This window comes from Neofelis nebulosa, chromosome 10, assembly GCF_028018385.1.
Source record: "Neofelis nebulosa isolate mNeoNeb1 chromosome 10, mNeoNeb1.pri, whole genome shotgun sequence".
Classification (NCBI taxonomy): Eukaryota; Metazoa; Chordata; class Mammalia; order Carnivora; family Felidae; genus Neofelis; species Neofelis nebulosa.
In genome coordinates, this window is record NC_080791.1 from 106,353,261 (window position 1) to 106,371,108 (window position 17,848).

General features: G+C 59.2%; 3 protein-coding genes across 6 annotated transcripts; 1 reads left to right on the top strand and 2 right to left on the bottom strand.

The window, feature by feature from the left end:
• Positions 1–48: 48 nt before the first annotated feature.
• On the bottom strand, positions 49–9,401 carry EML3 (EMAP like 3). Of its 4 annotated transcripts, none has more exons than XM_058689301.1 (22): positions 9,098–9,401; positions 8,102–8,273; positions 7,776–8,027; positions 7,565–7,678; positions 6,459–6,526; positions 6,170–6,293; positions 5,774–5,944; positions 5,507–5,576; positions 5,310–5,420; positions 4,969–5,064; positions 4,428–4,583; positions 4,131–4,272; positions 3,562–3,713; positions 3,354–3,479; positions 3,139–3,270; positions 2,604–2,671; positions 2,011–2,099; positions 1,842–1,939; positions 1,625–1,712; positions 1,009–1,107; positions 583–603; positions 49–488 (listed from the first exon to the last, which is right to left on the bottom strand). In XM_058689301.1, exons 1-22 carry the CDS (start codon positions 9,117–9,119, stop codon positions 76–78), a joined length of 2,784 nt encoding a protein of 927 aa, XP_058545284.1. In that variant the 5' UTR covers positions 9,120–9,401; the 3' UTR covers positions 49–75. The 4 variants fall into 4 exon arrangements, with proteins under 4 accessions (XP_058545284.1, XP_058545283.1, XP_058545281.1 ...); XM_058689300.1 differs by having other exon boundaries at positions 7,776–8,030; XM_058689298.1 differs by having other exon boundaries at positions 583–713; positions 7,776–8,030; positions 9,098–9,396.
• A 395-nt stretch (positions 9,402–9,796) lies between these two features.
• ROM1 (retinal outer segment membrane protein 1) lies at positions 9,797–11,795 on the top strand. The gene is made up of 3 exons (XM_058689304.1): positions 9,797–10,527; positions 10,920–11,166; positions 11,284–11,795. The coding sequence occupies exons 1-3, from the start codon at positions 9,938–9,940 to the stop codon at positions 11,500–11,502; spliced, it is 1,056 nt and encodes a 351-aa protein (XP_058545287.1). The 5' UTR covers positions 9,797–9,937; the 3' UTR covers positions 11,503–11,795.
• A 149-nt stretch (positions 11,796–11,944) lies between these two features.
• On the bottom strand, positions 11,945–16,673 carry B3GAT3 (beta-1,3-glucuronyltransferase 3). The gene is made up of 5 exons (XM_058689305.1): positions 16,403–16,673; positions 15,106–15,280; positions 13,307–13,667; positions 12,807–13,097; positions 11,945–12,449 (listed from the first exon to the last, which is right to left on the bottom strand). The coding sequence occupies exons 1-5, from the start codon at positions 16,482–16,484 to the stop codon at positions 12,351–12,353; spliced, it is 1,008 nt and encodes a 335-aa protein (XP_058545288.1). The 5' UTR covers positions 16,485–16,673; the 3' UTR covers positions 11,945–12,350.
• Between the last annotated feature and the right edge of the window lie 1,175 nt (positions 16,674–17,848).

The window sequence follows — 17,848 nt, forward strand, 5'->3', positions numbered from 1 at the left end:
CACAGGGCCCCGGAGGCGCCCAGCCGCGCCCCACAAAAGGACTGGGAGGCGACTTTGCTTTTGGTTTATTGCCCCTCAGCAGGCGGCAGGAGTCAGGGCCCAGGCTGGGGCTGCCCGGCTCAGCCAGCGGGTCTCTACAGTGTGTGCGGGGGTGCCGTTCGCCCCCTCCAGGGAAACGCGCGATCGGGAATGTCTCGAAGTCGAGGAAAAGTCGGCCCCTGGTCCTGGGGGTTTCGGGTGGGCGGGGCCGCGCCGCAGGGCCGGTGGCTCCCCTCCGGCAGCGGTCAGACATCGAGAGAGGAGGCGGGGGACAGGGAGGGGGTTCGAGAGGGCGTGGCGGGCGCCGGCCCCGCGCCCCCAGCGCCCAGCACTCGCCACTGGAAGATGCTGGCGTCCTTGCCGCCCAGCGAGATGAGGTGCGAGTCGTCGTGCGTGAACCGGACGCTGGTCACGTGGCTGCCGTGGCCGCCGTACACGAGGCTCGGAGCCTGGGCGGGAAAGAAGACCGAGCTGCGGCGGCCGGGGAGCCCTGGACCCGGCGGCCCCCGCCCGCCCGGCCCCAGAGGCCCCTGGAGGCCTCACCTTGGCGCGCGCGCACGGGTACTGGAACAGGTGCACTTTGCAGAAGTCGTCGGCCACGGCCACCACTCGCTCGTTGTGGGAGCGGCACAGGGAGTTGATGTCGGTGCCATCCGAGCCGTCTGGCCACACGCCTAGCACAGCAGCCGGCCTCAGTATGGCCTCCTCCCCGCGGCCACCCACGGCCCAGGCTCCGCACCGTTTCCGGCGGTCAGGCAGCCGAGGCCGCCCACCGGCCGCGTTCCAGGCAATCCTTCCCGGTCCCGGCAGCCACCGAGGGCCAGAGGGGCCTCTCCTGGGCCGGATCTGCCGGTTTCTTGACACCCACCTCTCTGACACATGCCCAGCATTCCGAGCCCAGTGCGGGCTCCACCTTACCCCGCACACCCCACCCCACCCCACCCCGCAAGGTTCGGAGGCCCTGCTCACCGTAGACATGGAAGCCCAGCACGCAGGTGTAGGTGGCCCACTCCCGGTCTCGGCTCTCATAGCGATTCCTCAGCAGCTTGCAGCCTCCAGCCACGTCCCCTGGGGGGGAGGGAGCCCACCCAACTCAGCTCTCCCCCTGCCCTCGGTTGGCAAGACACCGACCCACCGACCGGGAAGGATAGGTTGGAAAGACTAACTTGAGGTAATGGCATGTGATCTGGTCACCTTGGTAGCCCTCAGCCCAGGGCAAAACCCAGCCCCATGCACTTCCTGAATCCTGAAGTTCTGAAGTTCCCCTAACAGCTTCTCATCAGTTCTTCCTCCCTGGCTAAGTCAATTCCTCCACACCTGCTGAGAAACTTGTCCTAAACAATCTTTTCCTAGTACGTTCCTCAACTCCCTCAAGTCCTCGTGGGGAAAGGCATGGTGTAAAACCGTGTAGGGCTTTTCAATTCACAATATTTCTCCTACCTGAACAATTCCAACTCCACTTCAGCCCCATCTCTACCTGGAGCTGCCTACATACTCTTCGTCCCCTCCCAACCAGGAGCCTCCCACCCCGAAACAAAACCCAGCCGATTACCCATTCCCCATGCTCTCCCCTACAGCCACTCACAGTAAAGGATCTCATAGTCCCCAGAATTGGACATGATGAAATTCCCATCTTTGGACCAGTCAAGGTGAGTGATGAAGCTGGAGTGACCCTGGGAGCAAGGGTCAAGAGACTAAACATGTAGCTACCATTTCCCATCCCCAGGTCCCCCTTAGTGCATGAGAGCCCTTCCAGTTTACTTGCTATGACAATGCCCCACCCTCCACCCCGGCTTCCTCACCACACAGCGGCCAAAGCGGCTGGACTTGGCACCCTCACTGGAAACGCTATAGATGTAGATCATGTTGTCATGGGAACCGATGGCCAGGTACAACCCATCTATAAAGACAGTCACTCAGAGAGGGAAGGGCCAGGGACAGGTCTGGGTCCAGGGTGGGGGTGGCTCCCACCTGGGCTGTACCGGACCACTGAGAGCTGCTCATTGCCATCAGTGACATCAGACACGATCTCCCTGGTCTCTGTGTCCAAAACCAGCCACCTGGAAGGGAGGGGGTGGAAAGCAGGTGTGAGGTTACGTAGGGGTTGGCAACGTAGGGGTTGGCAAGTTGGAGAGCGTCAGAGACGCCAACAGAAAGGCTGTGATGTAGACAGGTTGCCGCTGCATTCTTATGCCAGGAAATTGGAAGACGCTAAGGAGAGAGAAAGAGTGAGGGGCTTCTGATGCCTCTAAGAAAAGAATACAGGAACCTTATGGAGTCTGTAAGCCTGTCACTTCCCTGTGTCAGTCTCTCCCATGTCCCTCCTATCCCCCACAGCTTTTCTATCCTAAGCTGCCACTCCCAGGCTCAGAGGGGAGAGTGGTTGGGTGTGATGACAGTTGCTACAAGCAGAGCAGGGGAGGCCCGGGCTGCAGAGAAAAGCACTGAGGAACGAGAAGGTGCGGTTGGGGCTCCTGAGCCACACTCCTCCCCTGCCACCCCATTACCAGGGGCCCTTCCCAAAGCTCCTGCTTTCCCCTCCCAGGAATCCTGGCTCCTCTCACCTCCCTGTGTTCAGTCCTACGGCCACAACTGCCCCGCTGGGGTGGAAGTCAGCACAGAGACCAGTCTCCTGGGAGGGGGGAGAAGGTGAATTCAAGAAGATGCCTTTCTAGTGAAGGTTCCCAGACAGACACCTCATCATGTTGGTAACACCAAAGCCTTCTCCTCCCAAGGATGAGACAGGGAGGAGAGGAACAGTAGACCTGGGGTGGAGGCAGGGTGTCACTGGAGCCTAAACTAGGCGATACTCAACATATTTAACAACCAGAACTGAGCTAGGAGGCTGTGCCAGAGATTAACCATTTGTTGCTGGATCAAAGGGAGGTCTGGGGGTTTGGGGGGAGGGGGGAGGGGACAGTGCCTAGGGGACACTGGAGGCATCTGCACAGAAGAATGCAGATTTTGGTAGCCAACACAGCCATACCAGTACAAAGTGGCTGCCCCTGGGGAGAAGGAAGAGGGATGCTGGGGAAGGAGTGGTGTCCACAGAAGCCATGGTGGGTGTGGCACTGGGGATCCAGGGACACGGGGCTCTACCTTGAGGTCAATGCTCCAGGCCAGCGCATGGCCCTCCCCATCCCACAGGCAGAGTTGTCGGTCATGGCCACAGGTGAGAAAACGGTTCTGGAAGGGATGTGTGCAGAGCCCCCAGAGCTCATCCGTGTGACCCTGCAGCAGATCATGGGCTGTTACCTCTGCCCCTCCTCAGTAGCACTTCCCACCCTCCTCCCTGGAGCCCTTGGCCCTCCAACCTGGATTACAGGGGAGAAGCCCTGCGCCAGATCTCCCCTCAGCAATGCATTCTTCGTGGTTCCCACCAGCAGCTCGGAGCCCAGCCCCTCAGCAATGGCCCGCACAGCCCCAAAGTGTTCAGGAATCTGCAGAACGGTGGCATGAAGTCAGGGGCCCCCTGGCCATTCCTCTCCCCACTCCCTCCTTCGACCCCAGGCTAGCCCTCACCTCAGCCTCCTGGAGAGCCACCAATCCCGGCCCCCACTGGACCAGCCGGCGGTCCCGTCCGCCACCACTCAGTACAGTCCCATCCCGCCGGAGACACAGGGCAAAGATGGAACCTTCGTGAGCATGGGCCTGGGCCACAATCCCATAGGTCTCTGTTGGCAAAGTCACGAGTGGGTCATGCTGTGGGGGTACAGGGAAGTGGGGAACAGAGGCAGCCTTGGCCGTCACAACACAATAATAACTCCTAGCCGCTGAGCACCTACCGAATGTGATCTCTGATCCTCAGCTATTATTTTACCCACTTTACAGACTGAACAACTGAGGCTCAAAGAAGTGAGGTAACTTCCTAAAGGCCACGCAACTAGTGGCAAAACTGGAATCTGAACCCAGATCTGGCAGACTCCAAAGCCCCAGCCGTGTCGCCCCTACCCTTCCAGCCGGCCTTTCTAGAGGGTCCACAGAGATCTATCAATTCTCATGGTTTAAAAAAAAAAAAAAAGGAAAATCCTCTGTTTCCCACAGACCCTCTGGGGTACTAGACTTCCCAGGTGCCACCCCCAACCACATACCTTTGGCCCCACCCCTGCCTGGGGTCCTGGCATCTGAGAGGCTCCGTCCCCAGGTGAGAATGTTCCCCTCTGAGTCCCCAGTAAGAATGTCCCCATCCGGGAGGAACACAAAGCAAGGGACAAACTTGGGTTTCTTGTATTTCTAGGGGAGAGAGCAGAGATCAAAGGGAAGGCCAAAGACTGAAAGTCACAGACCCTTGCCAGCTGGGTGGTATCAGGGTCTAAGGTATTCAGACCAATACTTCCATCCCCACTCTGTCCTCCCCCCGCCCCACCCCACACCCATCCACGCCTCACCCCAAAGACACCCTGTTTCCGGGTGAGAGTCCCGTTCCCAGGAACCCCTGCTCCTCCACTCCAGTTCCAGAAGTGGACATGCGATTTCCCACTGGTGACAATGCAGCTGCTGTCGCGAGGGCTGAAGCCAACGGCCAAGACTGAGTCATTTGTACTCTGAAGGGAAGATACCAGATTCAGCCACCCCAAGCCCTGAGCACCTTCACTTGACTTGACTCTTCAGTTTGCAGCCTGACAGCCGGTCTGCTGATATCCTGAAACCCGAGGACAAGCCTTCCTTCTGGACCCAGACCCTGGTCCCCTCAGGGCACCCCTCCCTGTCACTCACGATGCCAGAACCACCCTAATGCCTAAGACATTATCCCTCGGGAAGCCAGAACTTCTGAAATCCCCGTTTACAGCCTCAGAGAGGCTAGGGGGCTTCCTCCAGGTGACCCAGCCAGAAAGGAAGTCAACGTATGGGTAAGTCTGCAGCTCTCTATACTTCACTGCCCCCAGGCCCCTAACCACGGTGCCCCGCCAGGCCACCCGGACTCCTCACCTTGATCTCAGCCAGCTTTGTGCCCCGGCTGCAGTCCCACACGGACAGCATGTGCTCATTGGAATCATCCACCACACAAAGAAAAGCACCCTGATCCTGAGAATGGGGGACACATCGGAGGGGCCGGGTGAGGGCTAGAAGTCTGTGGGTTCATGGTCATTAGGCAAGGGCTGCCATCACAAGTTGAGCGGGCAGGAGAAGGGGACACCTGCTCCTTTCTCAGGAGAACCGGCGGAGTCAGGTTCAGGAAGGCCAGAACTTCTGAGGCTTCCCGGTGAAGTGCAAGAATGAGGTTCCTGGGCAAGGAAGATGGGGGTCTAGAGGCTTTGGGGTCAGCTCACCGCAACTGAAAAGGCCAGGGCTCCCACGCCCCGCTCGAAGGCCCCCAGTCCAATCTCCTGCAGCTTCAGCAGTGTCTCTGAGTCCCAGACGTGAACCACAGGCTGCAGGGGCTGGGAGAGGAGAAGGGGTCAGGGGTATGAAGGAAAGCCAGGCTGGAATTTCATCCTGTCTGCCTGGTGTTGGGCTTTGGTCTTACCTTTCCATCTTTATCCACTCCAGCTGTCTGTCCTGAGGCTACACGAACACCATCGGGGTGGACGGCCAGACTAAGTGGGGGGAGGAGACACTCTAGGGAAGGGGGTCGGTCTCTCAAGACCCTTCAGGACACCTTCTCCATGCTTGCAGAGCAGCAAGGCAACTCTACTCTCCTGCTCCTCCACACCGACCCAGACCCTGCTCCTGCCAAGCCCACCATCCCCACGCCTAGAGCCGCCCACCCACTCCCAGGTCCCAGGCCCCTCACCATCGAACACAGTCCGTGTGGCCCCGGTAATGTCGCTGGCCGCCACCTCCAGGACCCCCTGGGCCTCCCTCGGGCCGGTACAGCACCACCACACAGGCGATAAAGTAGACCACCTCCCCAGAGCGCAGCACAAACAGATTAGAGCGGGAGTCACGACCCCTGTACCCGTAACTGGAGTGGGGATCACAGTCAAGGAAAGGGTCAGATCAAGGGCAGAGTGAGGAAGAGGGGGCAACGGAAGCCCTTCTGGCTGGCAGCACCATTGGCAGAGGGTGGTAGGGGAGGATTCAGAGGGCTCCCTGATCCCGCAGGTCCAGGGGGAAACCATAAAGAAGGGGGGGGGGGGTTCCCGAGATGGTTAAGGTGGCTCCTGGGGGATTGGAGGGGGCAGGATACACCCAGTCAAGGCTGAGGGTCTCCGGGGGTGGGCCGCTGGGCAGCTCCTCAAGGCTGCGGATGCCAGACGGGATGTACATGGTAATGGGGCGGCCGCGAAGGAACATCTTCACTGAGATGCCTTCTACAGAGAAAAGGGGGGTGTCAACCACCACCCTGCAGCCTCCCTTCCAGGAAAGCCAGAGCAGAACTCTACCCACCACACCTCACAGGTCCCCCAAAATAGCTCTCAGGGCTGTCGCCCAAACCCTAACACTGTCATCCAAGTTATTCACTCCTCTGTACGTACCCAAATTGTAGTTGCTTCTCCGAGACCCAGGGCCCCCGGGGCTGGAGAGGGGGTCTTTCCCCCCACGGCTGTTGGGAAGAGAGAAAAGCATAGGGGTGGGGGTCAGGTCCCAAGACCTAAGTGGGGAAGGGCAGGACACAAGAAAGGAGGTTACTCCAGAGACCTACAGAGTCATCTCTGCAGGCTTTTAGTTTGCATTCGGAGCATTCGGGGCCCCAGAGTAGATGGGGACTCTCGGCTGCATGTTAAGAGATGAGAAGATTCAGGCCATAAAGCTTGTAAGAGCCAGTGCGGCCGCATGACAGGGGGGAGCCCTTTCCTCTAGACTACCAGGCTTCTGGTTGACCTTTTCATTTCTCCATCGGTAAAATGGGACCAAAGTGAATCCAGAATGTACACCAGCCCTGCCTTTCAGGGATCTGGGAGGTCAGCAAGAAAGTCTTTATCTCTCAAGGGGAAAGTAACAGGTGAATTCCACAGATAGCTGTCATTAGATCAAAAACGTAGTGACTTCTCTTCTGAGAATACAGGGGAAACCGAGGACATGGCTAGAATGAACACTCAGGTGTCCTGGGGCCTGTACAGACTCTGAGACAACTATGTTCAGCCACTAGAATTTCCCCCTTGCTCTGTAGAAATAAAGCGTGGTTGGGGGGGGGGTGGTGAGGGGCAGTGGGGAGAAAACTCCAAAAATGGTCATCCAGGAAAATCGCGAGAGCTTTTTGGGACCTCTCGGAATCCTGGAAGGTATGTGGTGATATGATGGAACTGAAGTCAGGGAGAGGAGGGTTCAGATCCTAGTTCTGGCTGTGTGACCCGAGACAAATGACTTACCCTCTCTGAGCCTGCTTCCTCGCCTGGACAATGAACACCATGAGACCACCTACCCCCCCAAGGATGTCGTGGGAACTGAATGAGATGGAGGAGGTCGAGGGTTTAGCACAGTGCCGGGTACACAGCAGGCGCCCCTGGGGGGCTTGTTCCTTCCTTCGTGTTGGGCGATGAGGTCCCCCCACCCCACCCAGGGAAGTGAGGTGAGGGATGTGGAAAGTCAAGAGCCTGGGCGTGGGGTGGGGCGGGTTGGGGGTGGCGGGAGCCTCGCCCACCTCTCTGTGCTCCCTGACCGCAATAACAGGTTGGCCGAGGAAGCTGCCTTCCGGGAGAGTTTCTGCCGAGGCCGCTCTGAGGGGGATGAGGAGGAGGAAGAATTTCTCCGTGGCCTGGTAGGAGCATAGTGAGCTGGTAAAGATCGTTCCCTCTCCTCACGCTTCCCAGTCCCTCCGCCGGCCCTCCTGGCCCCTGCCACAGGACACTTACGTGTCAACGCGCTGTGGGGGCTGCACAAGCCTGAGGATCCCTGGGGGGCCAGGGGAACCACTGCTGCTGCTGCCCCCTCCTTCAGACTGGGTCCCACTAGGCTCTTCACTGCCCCCCTGTGGGGCTGGGGGCCCATTGCTCAGGCCAGGGGGTCCAGGGGACGGCTGCATCTCAACCTCTGTCTCCGTCTGGGTGCCCCGGCTCACCAAGGAGGGGCTGCACGTGGGTGGCAGTCCTGGGGGGGCTGCAGGGCTGCTGGGGAGACAGTGAGTCAACCTGATGCCCCCAGAGGCCCTCGGAAGAAGAGGGCGTGACAACCTGCCTACCTGTCCCTTGTAGGAGCTGGGGCGCCAGGGTCCTGCAGGGAGTTCGGGGGCGCCTGCAGCCGCAGCAGGCGGAGGGCTTCTGCCAGGGCCGCCTTAACCAGCTCCATCTCCTTCTCCTGCACCTGAAGCCGCCGGCTCAAGGACTGCAGGGCCTCCTGAGCAGGGCCCTCACCTGGGAAAAGGGCAAGAAGCACTCAGAATGTACCCACCACCTGAAGAAAAGGGTTGAGGGGATTCTGACTTCCCTCCGACCTTGCATTCGTCCGATAGGACTACCCCCTTCAAGCAGTCCCGGGCTTGGAGGCTGGCCCGGAGGGGAGGAGGCGGGTGGTAGAGAATCAAGGGCCTCCTTCTGGCAGGGCAGGCGAGGAGCCTGGCAAGGCTCCCTTCCTGCTGCTGTCTCAACCTCCGCAAAGACAGGGAGTACCATGGAGTACCAGGGGGAAAATATGGAGTACTGCCCAGGAACGTGGGAACCACAGAGGGAGGCGCAGCGCCGGCGCGGGATGACGGCCCACCCCAGAGCAAAGCTCAGGTCTCCAAGGCAGGCAGAGAAACTGAGAAGGGGGCGCGAAAAGAAGAGGGCGCCCCGAAGAGTACAGTCATCTGAGGGCTCACAGGACCAGGGGGAGAGATCGAGAATGACAGGAGAGGGTATCGGTGGAGACGGAGTCACAGTGAAGGTCCCAGGGTAACGGGTCAGAAGTAAAACGACCCGAAATACCATGAGAAGAGGCCCGGAATAACATAGGGGGCAGAGAAACATCGAGGGGCCCAGAATAACATGGGGAATAGGATGACGTTGAGGAAGTTCGAAATGACAGTAGGAGATCCAAATAACTAGGGAGAGCGACCTGAGGAACAGTGGAGGATGCTCAGAACCCCTGAGGCCGAGGAGCACGCGGGGACGCCGCCAGACAGCCGTCGGGCACAGGCAGCGGCCGACCGGCCGGCGCTCCGGGAAGGGGCACGCCGCCCGCCCCGCCCCGTACTCACCGGGCCCCCCGGCCCCGTCCATCCGGCCCCCGGCTTGCTCCGAGCGGCGGCGGCGGAGGAGGCTTCTAAGCCGCCGGGGCCATGGCCAGGGAGAGGGGAAGGGGAAGCACCCCGGGGCGCGCGCGCAAGGGTGCCGTGCCACCCCCCGGGGGCGCTGTCGGGCGCGGGGAAAGGGCCTGGAGGGGGCGCTGTGGAGCGGGGGCGGCAGGCTCCAGGACCCGCCGGGGCCTCGGACTCTCCCGGGGCCGCTCTCGGCTCCCGGGGGTGGGGTGGCGGGGCCGTCCGGGGCCCCAGCGCCGCGGCACAAACAGGCGCCGGACGCGGAGCCGCCAGGAAGCGCGGGAGGGGGGGCGGGACGAGGGGGGGGGGCCGGGCCGCCTGGTAACCCCTCCCTGTCCGGGCCTCGCGGCTCAGTCCCCGGGCAGGGCTAACCCGCTGACCCCCGGACCCCCTCTGGGCCTCCGCCCTCCAGGCCCTTCCGGGATCCCCGCCCCCTGAATCCCTGGGGTCCTCTCTGGTCCCGGAGTCCCTGCCCCTAGCCCCTAGGGGCAGAGCCGACCGGCCCCTCCCCACTTCCGCGAGGGGGCAGGGGCGGGGTCATGAAATGGGCCCTTAGCCCGGGGGCGGGGCTTTTCCTAAGGGGCAAGGCCAAGGCATCTCGAATTGGGGCTGGCAGGGGCCAGGGCAGCGGGTTATTAAGGATGGGGGTGGGAGGATTCCCAGGGTATTGGGGTCAGGATGGCATTAGCCCAGCTCAAGCCCGGCTGGGCTGACTCAGCACCCTGCGCCGGCCAACCCTAGTCCCTGAGAGCTCTGCTTTCCCTTGGGCAGAGATGGGAGATGGCGCCGGTGTTGCCCCTGGTGCTGCCCCTCCAGCCCCGCATCCGTCTGGCACAGGGGCTCTGGCTCCTCTCCTGGCTGCTGGCGCTGGCCGGTGGCCTCACCCTCCTCTATAGCGGGCACCTCCAGGTCCAGCTGTGGCACCTCAGCACCTTCTTGGCTCCCTCCTGCCCATTTGCTGCCCTGCCCCGGGTTGCCCTGGCAGCTGGTGCGGTGGCTTTGGGCACAGGACTGGTGGGTGCAGGGACCAGCAGGGCCAGTCTGGACGCAGCTCAGTACCCTCCCTGGCGGAAGGTCCTAGGCCCGCTGCTCGTGGTTGGCACTGCCGGGGGCGGGGGTCTTCTGGTCCTGGCCCTGGGACTGGCCCTGGCTTTACCTGGGAGTCTGGACACAGGGCTGGAGGAGGGCCTGGGGACTGCCTTGGTTCACTACAAAGACACAGAGGTGCCCGGACACTGTCATGCCAAACGGCTGTTGGATGAGCTGCAACTGAGGCACCACTGCTGCGGGCGCCACGGGTACAAGGATTGGTTTGGGGTCCAGTGGGTCAGCAGCCGTTACTTGGATCCCAATGACCAGGACGTGGTGGAGTGAGTGTCTTATTCCCCCGCCCCCCTCCTCCTGGCCTCCTTCCCCTCCTTTTCCTCCTCCCCATCCCTTGAGACCCACCTTACCCAGATAGGAAGTAAATAGAGCCTAGCGATCGAGAGACTGGGTTACAGATCTGCTATCTATCAGGTGTGTGACCCAGGGCATGTTACCAAACAGCTCTGGGCCCATTTCCTCATCTGTAGAATGGAGCTAATGGGACCGATCTTACAGACTTATTGTGAGGATAAATGAATTATGCACGCCTGGCACACAGCAAACCAGTCAGTGAAGGTCTTTTTCCTGTTTCCCTTCTCCATTCCTGTGCCCGGCAGCCTTTCCTCCAGGCCTCGACTTCCAGACGCCCTAACTCCCCTGCCCCCTCCCTTTGCAGCCGCATCCAGAGCAACGTGGAGGGCCTGTATCTGATCGACGGTGTCCCTTTCTCCTGCTGCAACCCCCACTCACCCAGACCTTGCCTGCAAAACCGGCTCTCAGACCCCCATGCCCACCCGCTCTTTGATCCCCGTCAGCCCAACCTAAACCTCTGGGCGCAAGGATGCCACGGGGTGCTGCTGGGGCACCTGCAGGGTTTGGCGAGCACGCTGGGCAGCATGCTGGCTGTCACCTTCCTGCTGCAGGTGAGTCAGCCAAGTGTCTGAGGGCTGCCTCCACCTGGGCCTCCTCGCTGCCTCCAGCTCTGGCCCCTGGGGCGGTGGACCCTCACTGACCTCTTTCCCTTTGCTTTTCCCCCACAGACTCTGGTGCTCCTGGGCCTGCGGTACCTGCAGACAGCACTGGAGGGGCTCGGAGGAGTCATCGATGGGGAGGGAGAGACCCAGGGCTACCTCTTTCCCAGCGGGCTGAAGGACATGCTGCAAACAGCGTGGCGACAGGGAGGGGTTGCTCACAGGCCGGCACCTGAGGAGACCCCACCGGAAGAGGCACCTCCTAAGGAGGGTCCACCTGAGGCCTAGTGGCCTGATGGGGAATGGGAGGGGGGAAGGGGAGGGATGGACAAACACTGAAAACCTCACAACTCCATACCAAGGCTCCAGGTGGGGGAGGGGGGGGGGTCCCTGGGATTAGAGGGGTTAAGGATAGTCACCGAGCTGGACTGGGGGCGGCAGGAAAACTAGGTGGCCGGGGCTTAGCCCCTGCGGCTGGAACCAGTGGGGAACAGAGAAAACACAGGGTGATGGGAAAGCGACACGGGAAGGGCTGGCGACTGCTCCTGGCACAGAGACTCAATAAAGCTTTTTGCACTGAAGCCACCGATCTTCCTTTCAAGGGGGTTGGGGGGCCCTGGGAGAATTGATTTCTGTCTGATAGAGAAGCCAGGGCTCCTGGGTTTCGACTCTGGGAAGGATCTTAAATGCGAGAGCCAGAATGTGTGGAATGAAGGAAACCACAGGCCCCTCCAGCTTGAGATCTTTTATTCTGGAGGTAGGAGAGGGGGTCAGCATGCTCAGGTGGGGAGGGTCCAGCCCAGCTCCTCCAGCCCCCCAGGGCATGCCCAGCCCCAGGGAGTTGCCCGGTTGCTCAGCAGCCCTCCCTCCCGAGTGCCTGTCCTTCTGCTCCGCCCCAGACAGGGCTGACCTGGCTCAATACAAGGGCTGCTTGTCCCCAGCCTGTGGGCAGTGCCACATGGCAGGCTGGGGGAGGGGCGAAGCAGCTGGGCCATGCCCTGGGGCTGAGGGGGCAGAGGGGCCACCGCCCCCGGCTCTGAGGGGTCAGGACTAGGAAAACCGGATCCTGGGCAGGCCAGGGGCCCAGTCCGCCAGGTCTGTGCCTGAGGAGGTGGTAGTCAGGGTGGGGCCTGCCATCACACCTCGACAGCTGGGTCTGAGCCTCGGCCCTGCCGCTGCAACTGCTCCTCCTGCTTCATCTTGGGCTTCTCCGTCCGCGTATGCCACACCAGAACCTGTCCCAGGAGGCTTTCGGTTAGAACTGGGCCCTCTGTGTAGAGTGGACCCACTCACCCCCTCTACACACACAGCGTTGGCTCCAAGGCGTGAATGGCAGGAGGCTTTAGTGCCTCTAAAATAGAGGCCCCTCACCGGCTCTGTGCTACGTGGGTGCCCAGGGGACCACTTTCCTTCCCTGGCTCCCAGCTTCCCCTGCAGTAGTGCTGTCGGCAAGGTTGAGTCCGGGCCCTGGAAGGTCCCTCGTGGTTCAAACACCCACCCTGTGATCCTCCTCCCCAAGGCCTGACTCCACTTTCCCCCCCATCACCTTGCCGTATCCCAAAGCCGGAGTTCTGCCCGCCTTCACCCCTTACCCGAGTGCAGTTAGCAGCTCGCGGCTCCAGGTCCTTGGGATCCACGAGGTGGCTCAGGAGACTGCTCTCCAGGTGGCCCCGGGGAGCAGTAGCATCAAACTGGGCGTTGGGCTTTGCCAACAGCAAGGGCAGGGCAACAGCGAATCCTGCCATATCCACTGGAAAGGGCCTGTTGGGCTCCCATGCCGTGTGGAAGCCCACAACCCGGCCATCCTGTACCCGAGGGCCCTCAAATCGCAGGCCGCCTACCAGCCCCACAGGCCACACTGAGACACCACGGGTCCAGCGCATCTATGAGAGGTCAGAAGAGACGAAACAGACACGGGGTGGCCCAGGGACAAGGGAGCAGCAGGAAGGACCGCTGGGGTCACTCTGGCCCACTGCTCCCCCTTCTCACACAGCAGCCTAGAGCAACACTGGTAACCAGGGCAACAGGCAAAGCTGGCCCCGCCTGGCCTCTCTCCCGATTCCCCGCCCCCCCCCCCACCTCCGGTGCTCACCTCTTCAAAGAGCTCCCGGCTGTAGGTGTTGTCATCGTCAGCAAAGTATACGACTCCCCGGGTGCCGGCTGGGGGGGGGTCCTTCTCTCCCCCGACGGCGCCCCCTCCTCTCCGGAGCCAGTCCAGGGCCCTGTTCCGTTGTTCTACACCACGGGGCCGAACCCAGCCTGGCTCACCCTCCCTGAGCCGCTGGGCCTTGGGGGTGAGGACTGCCAGGTGTGTGAAGAGGAGGCCGGAGGCCGCCAGCAGCCCAGAGACCAGTGGGGTGGGGCCTTCAGCATCCTCCACCAGCAGCCAGTGCAGCCGGGGCACCAGGCTCAGCGTCTGGGACAGCCGCACCAGCTCTGCTTTTTGCACCAGCCTGCAGGGGGAGAGATGAAGAGGAGGGCGAGGGGTGGGCACCGTTTACTCACTCCAGCCAGTATACATAGCTTCTCCTGAGCCCCTTCTAGTATCCCCCGTGGTCTTTCCCCAGCCAATATCCACACTCCTTTTCTCGCTTGTCAATTTCACACTGCATTCATTCACCTCCCCTGTTCGTACAGCCCGTGTCTGTCACTCGCCTCAACCCAAGGGCTCTGGCTGTGGGAGACTACACGTTAAGGGGCACAGGCTTTGGAATCAGACAGCTCTGGGTTTGAATGCCAGTTCTGTTACTTATTAGGTAAGGCACTGGGGGGAAATGGGTCAGATCTCCCCAAACCTGTTTCCTCTGCTATCAAATGGGATGAACAGTACTTTACAACAATGTCATCTTGAAGATTAAATTATAATGACTTTCTAAAATACCCTTAGGACCAGGTCCTCTTCCTCCTGTGCTTGGGTTTCCAGATAGAGGTATTTAGAGGAGTCCTTTGCCTCCTTCCTCTCCAGGGAATTTTCCAGAGTTTAGACAAGAAACTGGGAAGGTGTGGCCCAGGTTATTCTTCCAGGCTTCTTGATCCTTCAGAACAGCCTGTCCGTCCCAGGGTTGGTGTTGCATGTGTGTAAGGGGACGGGGTTGACAGCTGGCTGTGCCTAGACGGGTCAGCTATCTGATTCCAGGGAGGAGTTAGTAGGCTCTTTAGCGACAGACCCAAAACCATGTTCCCCAGTTGGTTTGTATCAATAATAAAGCTATGTTTAATTTAAAAAAAATTTAAAAAGTAGGAGTGCCTGGGCGGCTCAGTCGGTTGAGCGACTGACTTCGGCTCAGGTCATGATCTCACGGTTTGTGAGTTCGAGCCCCGCGTTGGGCTCTGCGCTCACAGCTCAGAGCCTGGAGCCTGCTTCGGATTCTGTGTCTCCCTCTCTCTCTCTCTGCCCTTCCCCCACTCATGCTCTGTCTCTCTCTGTCTCAGAAATAAACATTAAAAATTAAAAAAAAAAGAAAGGAGAGCCCTTAGCACAGTGCCTGGTAGAGAGTAAACACACTGTAAATCACAGCTGGCGTAACTGGTATGACATAAGGCCAAGGCCTTTTCTATTTCAATTGAGTCAGGGGTGCTCAAGCTTTCTCCCCAAAGGATCCCTGAGAGAGAGTGAACTCGGGCAAGCTCAACGTTTCTTTGAAACTATATGGCTCTATCTCAAACTTTGGCAGGAGCTGTGTATTCTATTTCCCAGTGTACCCCTGTCCATTTCAATGGAAAAACAACCATTTTCTCACACATCTTTGAGGAAAGATGTGGCTCATTTATCCTGTCACTTGGCGTGCCCTAGTTTGAGAAACACCCCCTGGCCCGGTGACTCCCCAGACTCCTCCCCAACCCCCACCTCCTGGCCAGTGCCAGGCCTCCTGGGCGTACCAGAGCCCGTACCTGGCGTAGGTGGGGGTAACAACATAGATAGTAGGCAGGGCCTCAGGTTCAGGGGGCTGGGCAGGGGCAGGGGGTGGGCGACGGAGATCAGCCTGCAGCTGGGAAATCCTCAGATCCTTCTGCCGAAGCTGTTCTGCTGCTGCCCGCAGGGGAGGGAGGCAGTCACATGGCTGGCCTGGTCCCAGGAAGCAGGGATGGGGGCAGAGAACCACACACAGCATGTTGAGCATCCCAGAGGGGCATAACCTTCTCGTTCAACTCCTAGCCAGCGCAGCCATCTCCTGACAACTTCCCCAACAGCCTCTTCTACATCCCTGGTGGTCTCAATCAGCAGCCCTCTCCAACTTCAATACATTCCATCTGTTGCAGCTTTCATTCCGATATCGAGCTGATCATCTGCCTCCATCCCTTCTACCTGCTGGTCCTTAATGTTGCCTTCTGGAGCCATAAAGAAGTCAATCTCCTGAAACAGGGCGGTCTTTTAAATACCTGAGGATCAAGCCTGGTCCCTAAATCTCCGAGTAAGAGGCAACATTCAATCTGTTCCCTTGGCTCTATAACCAAAGACTCATAAAATTCATTGATTCCGTTATTGGATAAATATTTATTGAATGCTCCTCGTTAGAAGGCACAGCCTTAGGTGCTGGGGATACAGCAGGGAGTAAAACAGACATGGTCCCTGCCTTCACGGAGCTTTCAGTTTAGTGGAGGAGGCAGACACTGAGCAAAGAAACACATTAGTAAAATCATTACAAATTGTGATAAGGGCCACGAAGGAAACATTTAAGATAGAGAATAAAAGAGAATCCAGAAAAAGAAGAGTTAATCTAGCTAAGGTGGTCAGGGAAGGCCTCTCTGAGGCGGTGACATTTGAGCTGAGACCTGAAGGATGAGAAAGAGGCGGCCAGGAAAGAGCTGGGAGAAAAGCACTGCAGCCAGAAGGAACAGGTTAAGAGCTTGAGACAGCAATGAGCGTGGGCTTTTCGAGAAACTGTCATGCAGCTTGTGTGGCCGGAGCAGAGCGAGCGAGTGGGGAAGGAAATGGGGTTGGAAAGGAGGACGGCAACAGATCATGCGGGGCCTTGCGGACTCTGGGAAGGAGTCTGCATCTCATCCGAGGTGCGGTGGGAAGCCGCGGTGCGTTCTAGAGAGGGGAGTGCGCCCGGCGGCCGCAGAGGGCTGTCGGAGGGCCGAGCCGGCTGAATGGTGTCTGCGCGGGGGCTCATCCCCAGGGCGGGATGCAAGGCGGCTGGCGCCCTCGGACGGGCCCGCCGCACCCCCGCCCCGCCCCGCTCACCGAGCTGCACCAGCGCGTAGAGGAGGCCGGCGATCGACACCAGGAAGTAGGCGAGAAACACGTTCTTCAGCTTCAGCTTCATGGCCGTGCCGCCGCCGGCGCCCGGGCAGGCGGGGTCCCGGGGACACGAGGGGTCCCCGCCCCCCACCCGCCAGCCTGCAGACCCCGCCCCTGCAGCGGCCCCGCCCCGCGTCCCGCCTTCCTCACGCTCCTCTCCACCGGCTCCCGGGAGCTGGGGCCGACAGCGCCCGCCCGAGCCCACTTCCGGTCAGTCTGCACACCGCCCCCCGGGTTAATTTCCGGTCCCACAGCCTAGTTCTGGGAACCACGGGAGTGGGTGACGTCATATCCGGCGTGTCGCGCTCGCGTGGCGGGCAGTCAGAAGCCTGGTGGGAGCGACGTTGAAACCTTCCCCTTGAACGCCAGTCCCTGTGTCTAGATTTTCTTATTTTCATTCATTCATTTATCAGTCACAGCACCCAGTAACAGTTCAACAAACACTCGTCACACGAATGAATGAAATCTGGAACTTCTCACGTGCCAGGCCTGGGCTCTGGGTGTCTGTCATGCATTCCTCACTAGAATCCTGACATAGGTGGTATTGTCCCCATTTTACAGACAAGTAACCAAAGTTGACAAAAACTGCGAAATCGCCATGATGCAGTTTGCTGCCCCTTCTAGATCTGTACTGTTTCCTCTGACCATTTCTTAAACAGGTGACAATAGGGGGCAGGGTAGGGGGGAGTAGGGAGTGGGATGCAAGGCAGTGGGCCACCTCCCAAAAAACTGGAAATAGTTCTTGATGGTTAAGCGTCCAACTTTGGCTCAAGTCGTGATCTCACAGTTGGTGGTTTGAGCCCTGCCATGGGCTCTGGGCTGACAGTGTGGCCTGCTTGGGATTCTCTCCCTCTCTCTGCCCCTGTCCCACTTACGCTCTCTCTCAAAATAAATAAAAATATGTGTATTTCTTGAGCTGAGCATTCCAAGGACACATACCCTAACTATTGATAGGCACAAGCCTTCCTGAGGAGTCATTTTCCCTGAAAAAAACAAACAAACAAAAAAAACCCCTCTAGTTTCTTATAAAATAATCTGAGACTGGTCGTCAGTCTACAAAACGGAGAGAACTATTTCCCATCACTGAAACAATGGGGAATTCCTGAGAGCATCAGACTAAATAGCTGTTTCTATTCAAGAGGGACCCCATCAGCTCTGGTCACCACTATTTTTTTTTTATTATTATTATTTATTATTTATTTTTGAGAGAGTGCAAGCAAGGGAGGGGCAGAGAGAGAGGAAGATCTCAAAGAGGCTCTGTAGTGCCAGAGCTGAGCCCGACGCGGGGCTCGAATTCACAAACCAGATAATGACCTGAGCCAAAATCAAGTCGGACCCTCAACCGAGCCGCCCAGACGCCATTAAAAAAATATTTTTAATGTTTATTTT

Bases quoted from the DNA above. Each gene is read 5' to 3' on its own strand.
- EML3 (XM_058689300.1), bottom strand. From the start codon at position 9,119: ATGGACGGGGCCGGGGGGCCCG. The intron at 6,294-6,458 runs GTACGTACAGAG...TTTTCTCTGTAG, and splicing joins GAGAAGCAACTACAATTTGG to AAGGCATCTCAGTGAAGATG. The intron at 3,271-3,353 runs GTTGGAGGGCCA...GATCTGCTGCAG, and splicing joins GCTTCTCCCCTGTAATCCAG to GGTCACACGGATGAGCTCTG.
- ROM1 (XM_058689304.1), top strand. From the start codon at position 9,938: ATGGCGCCGGTGTTGCCCCTGGTGCTGCCCCTCCAGCCCCGCATCCGT. The intron at 10,528-10,919 runs GTGAGTGTCTTA...CTCCCTTTGCAG, and splicing joins AATGACCAGGACGTGGTGGA to CCGCATCCAGAGCAACGTGG. The intron at 11,167-11,283 runs GTGAGTCAGCCA...TTTCCCCCACAG, and splicing joins CTGTCACCTTCCTGCTGCAG to ACTCTGGTGCTCCTGGGCCT.
- B3GAT3 (XM_058689305.1), bottom strand. From the start codon at position 16,484: ATGAAGCTGAAGCTGAAGAACGTGTTTCTCGCCTACTTCCTGGTGTCG. The intron at 13,668-15,105 runs GTACGGGCTCTG...CTCCCCCTGCAG, and splicing joins GTTACCCCCACCTACGCCAG to GCTGGTGCAAAAAGCAGAGC. The intron at 13,098-13,306 runs GTGAGCACCGGA...GACCTCTCATAG, and splicing joins GCCGGGAGCTCTTTGAAGAG to ATGCGCTGGACCCGTGGTGT.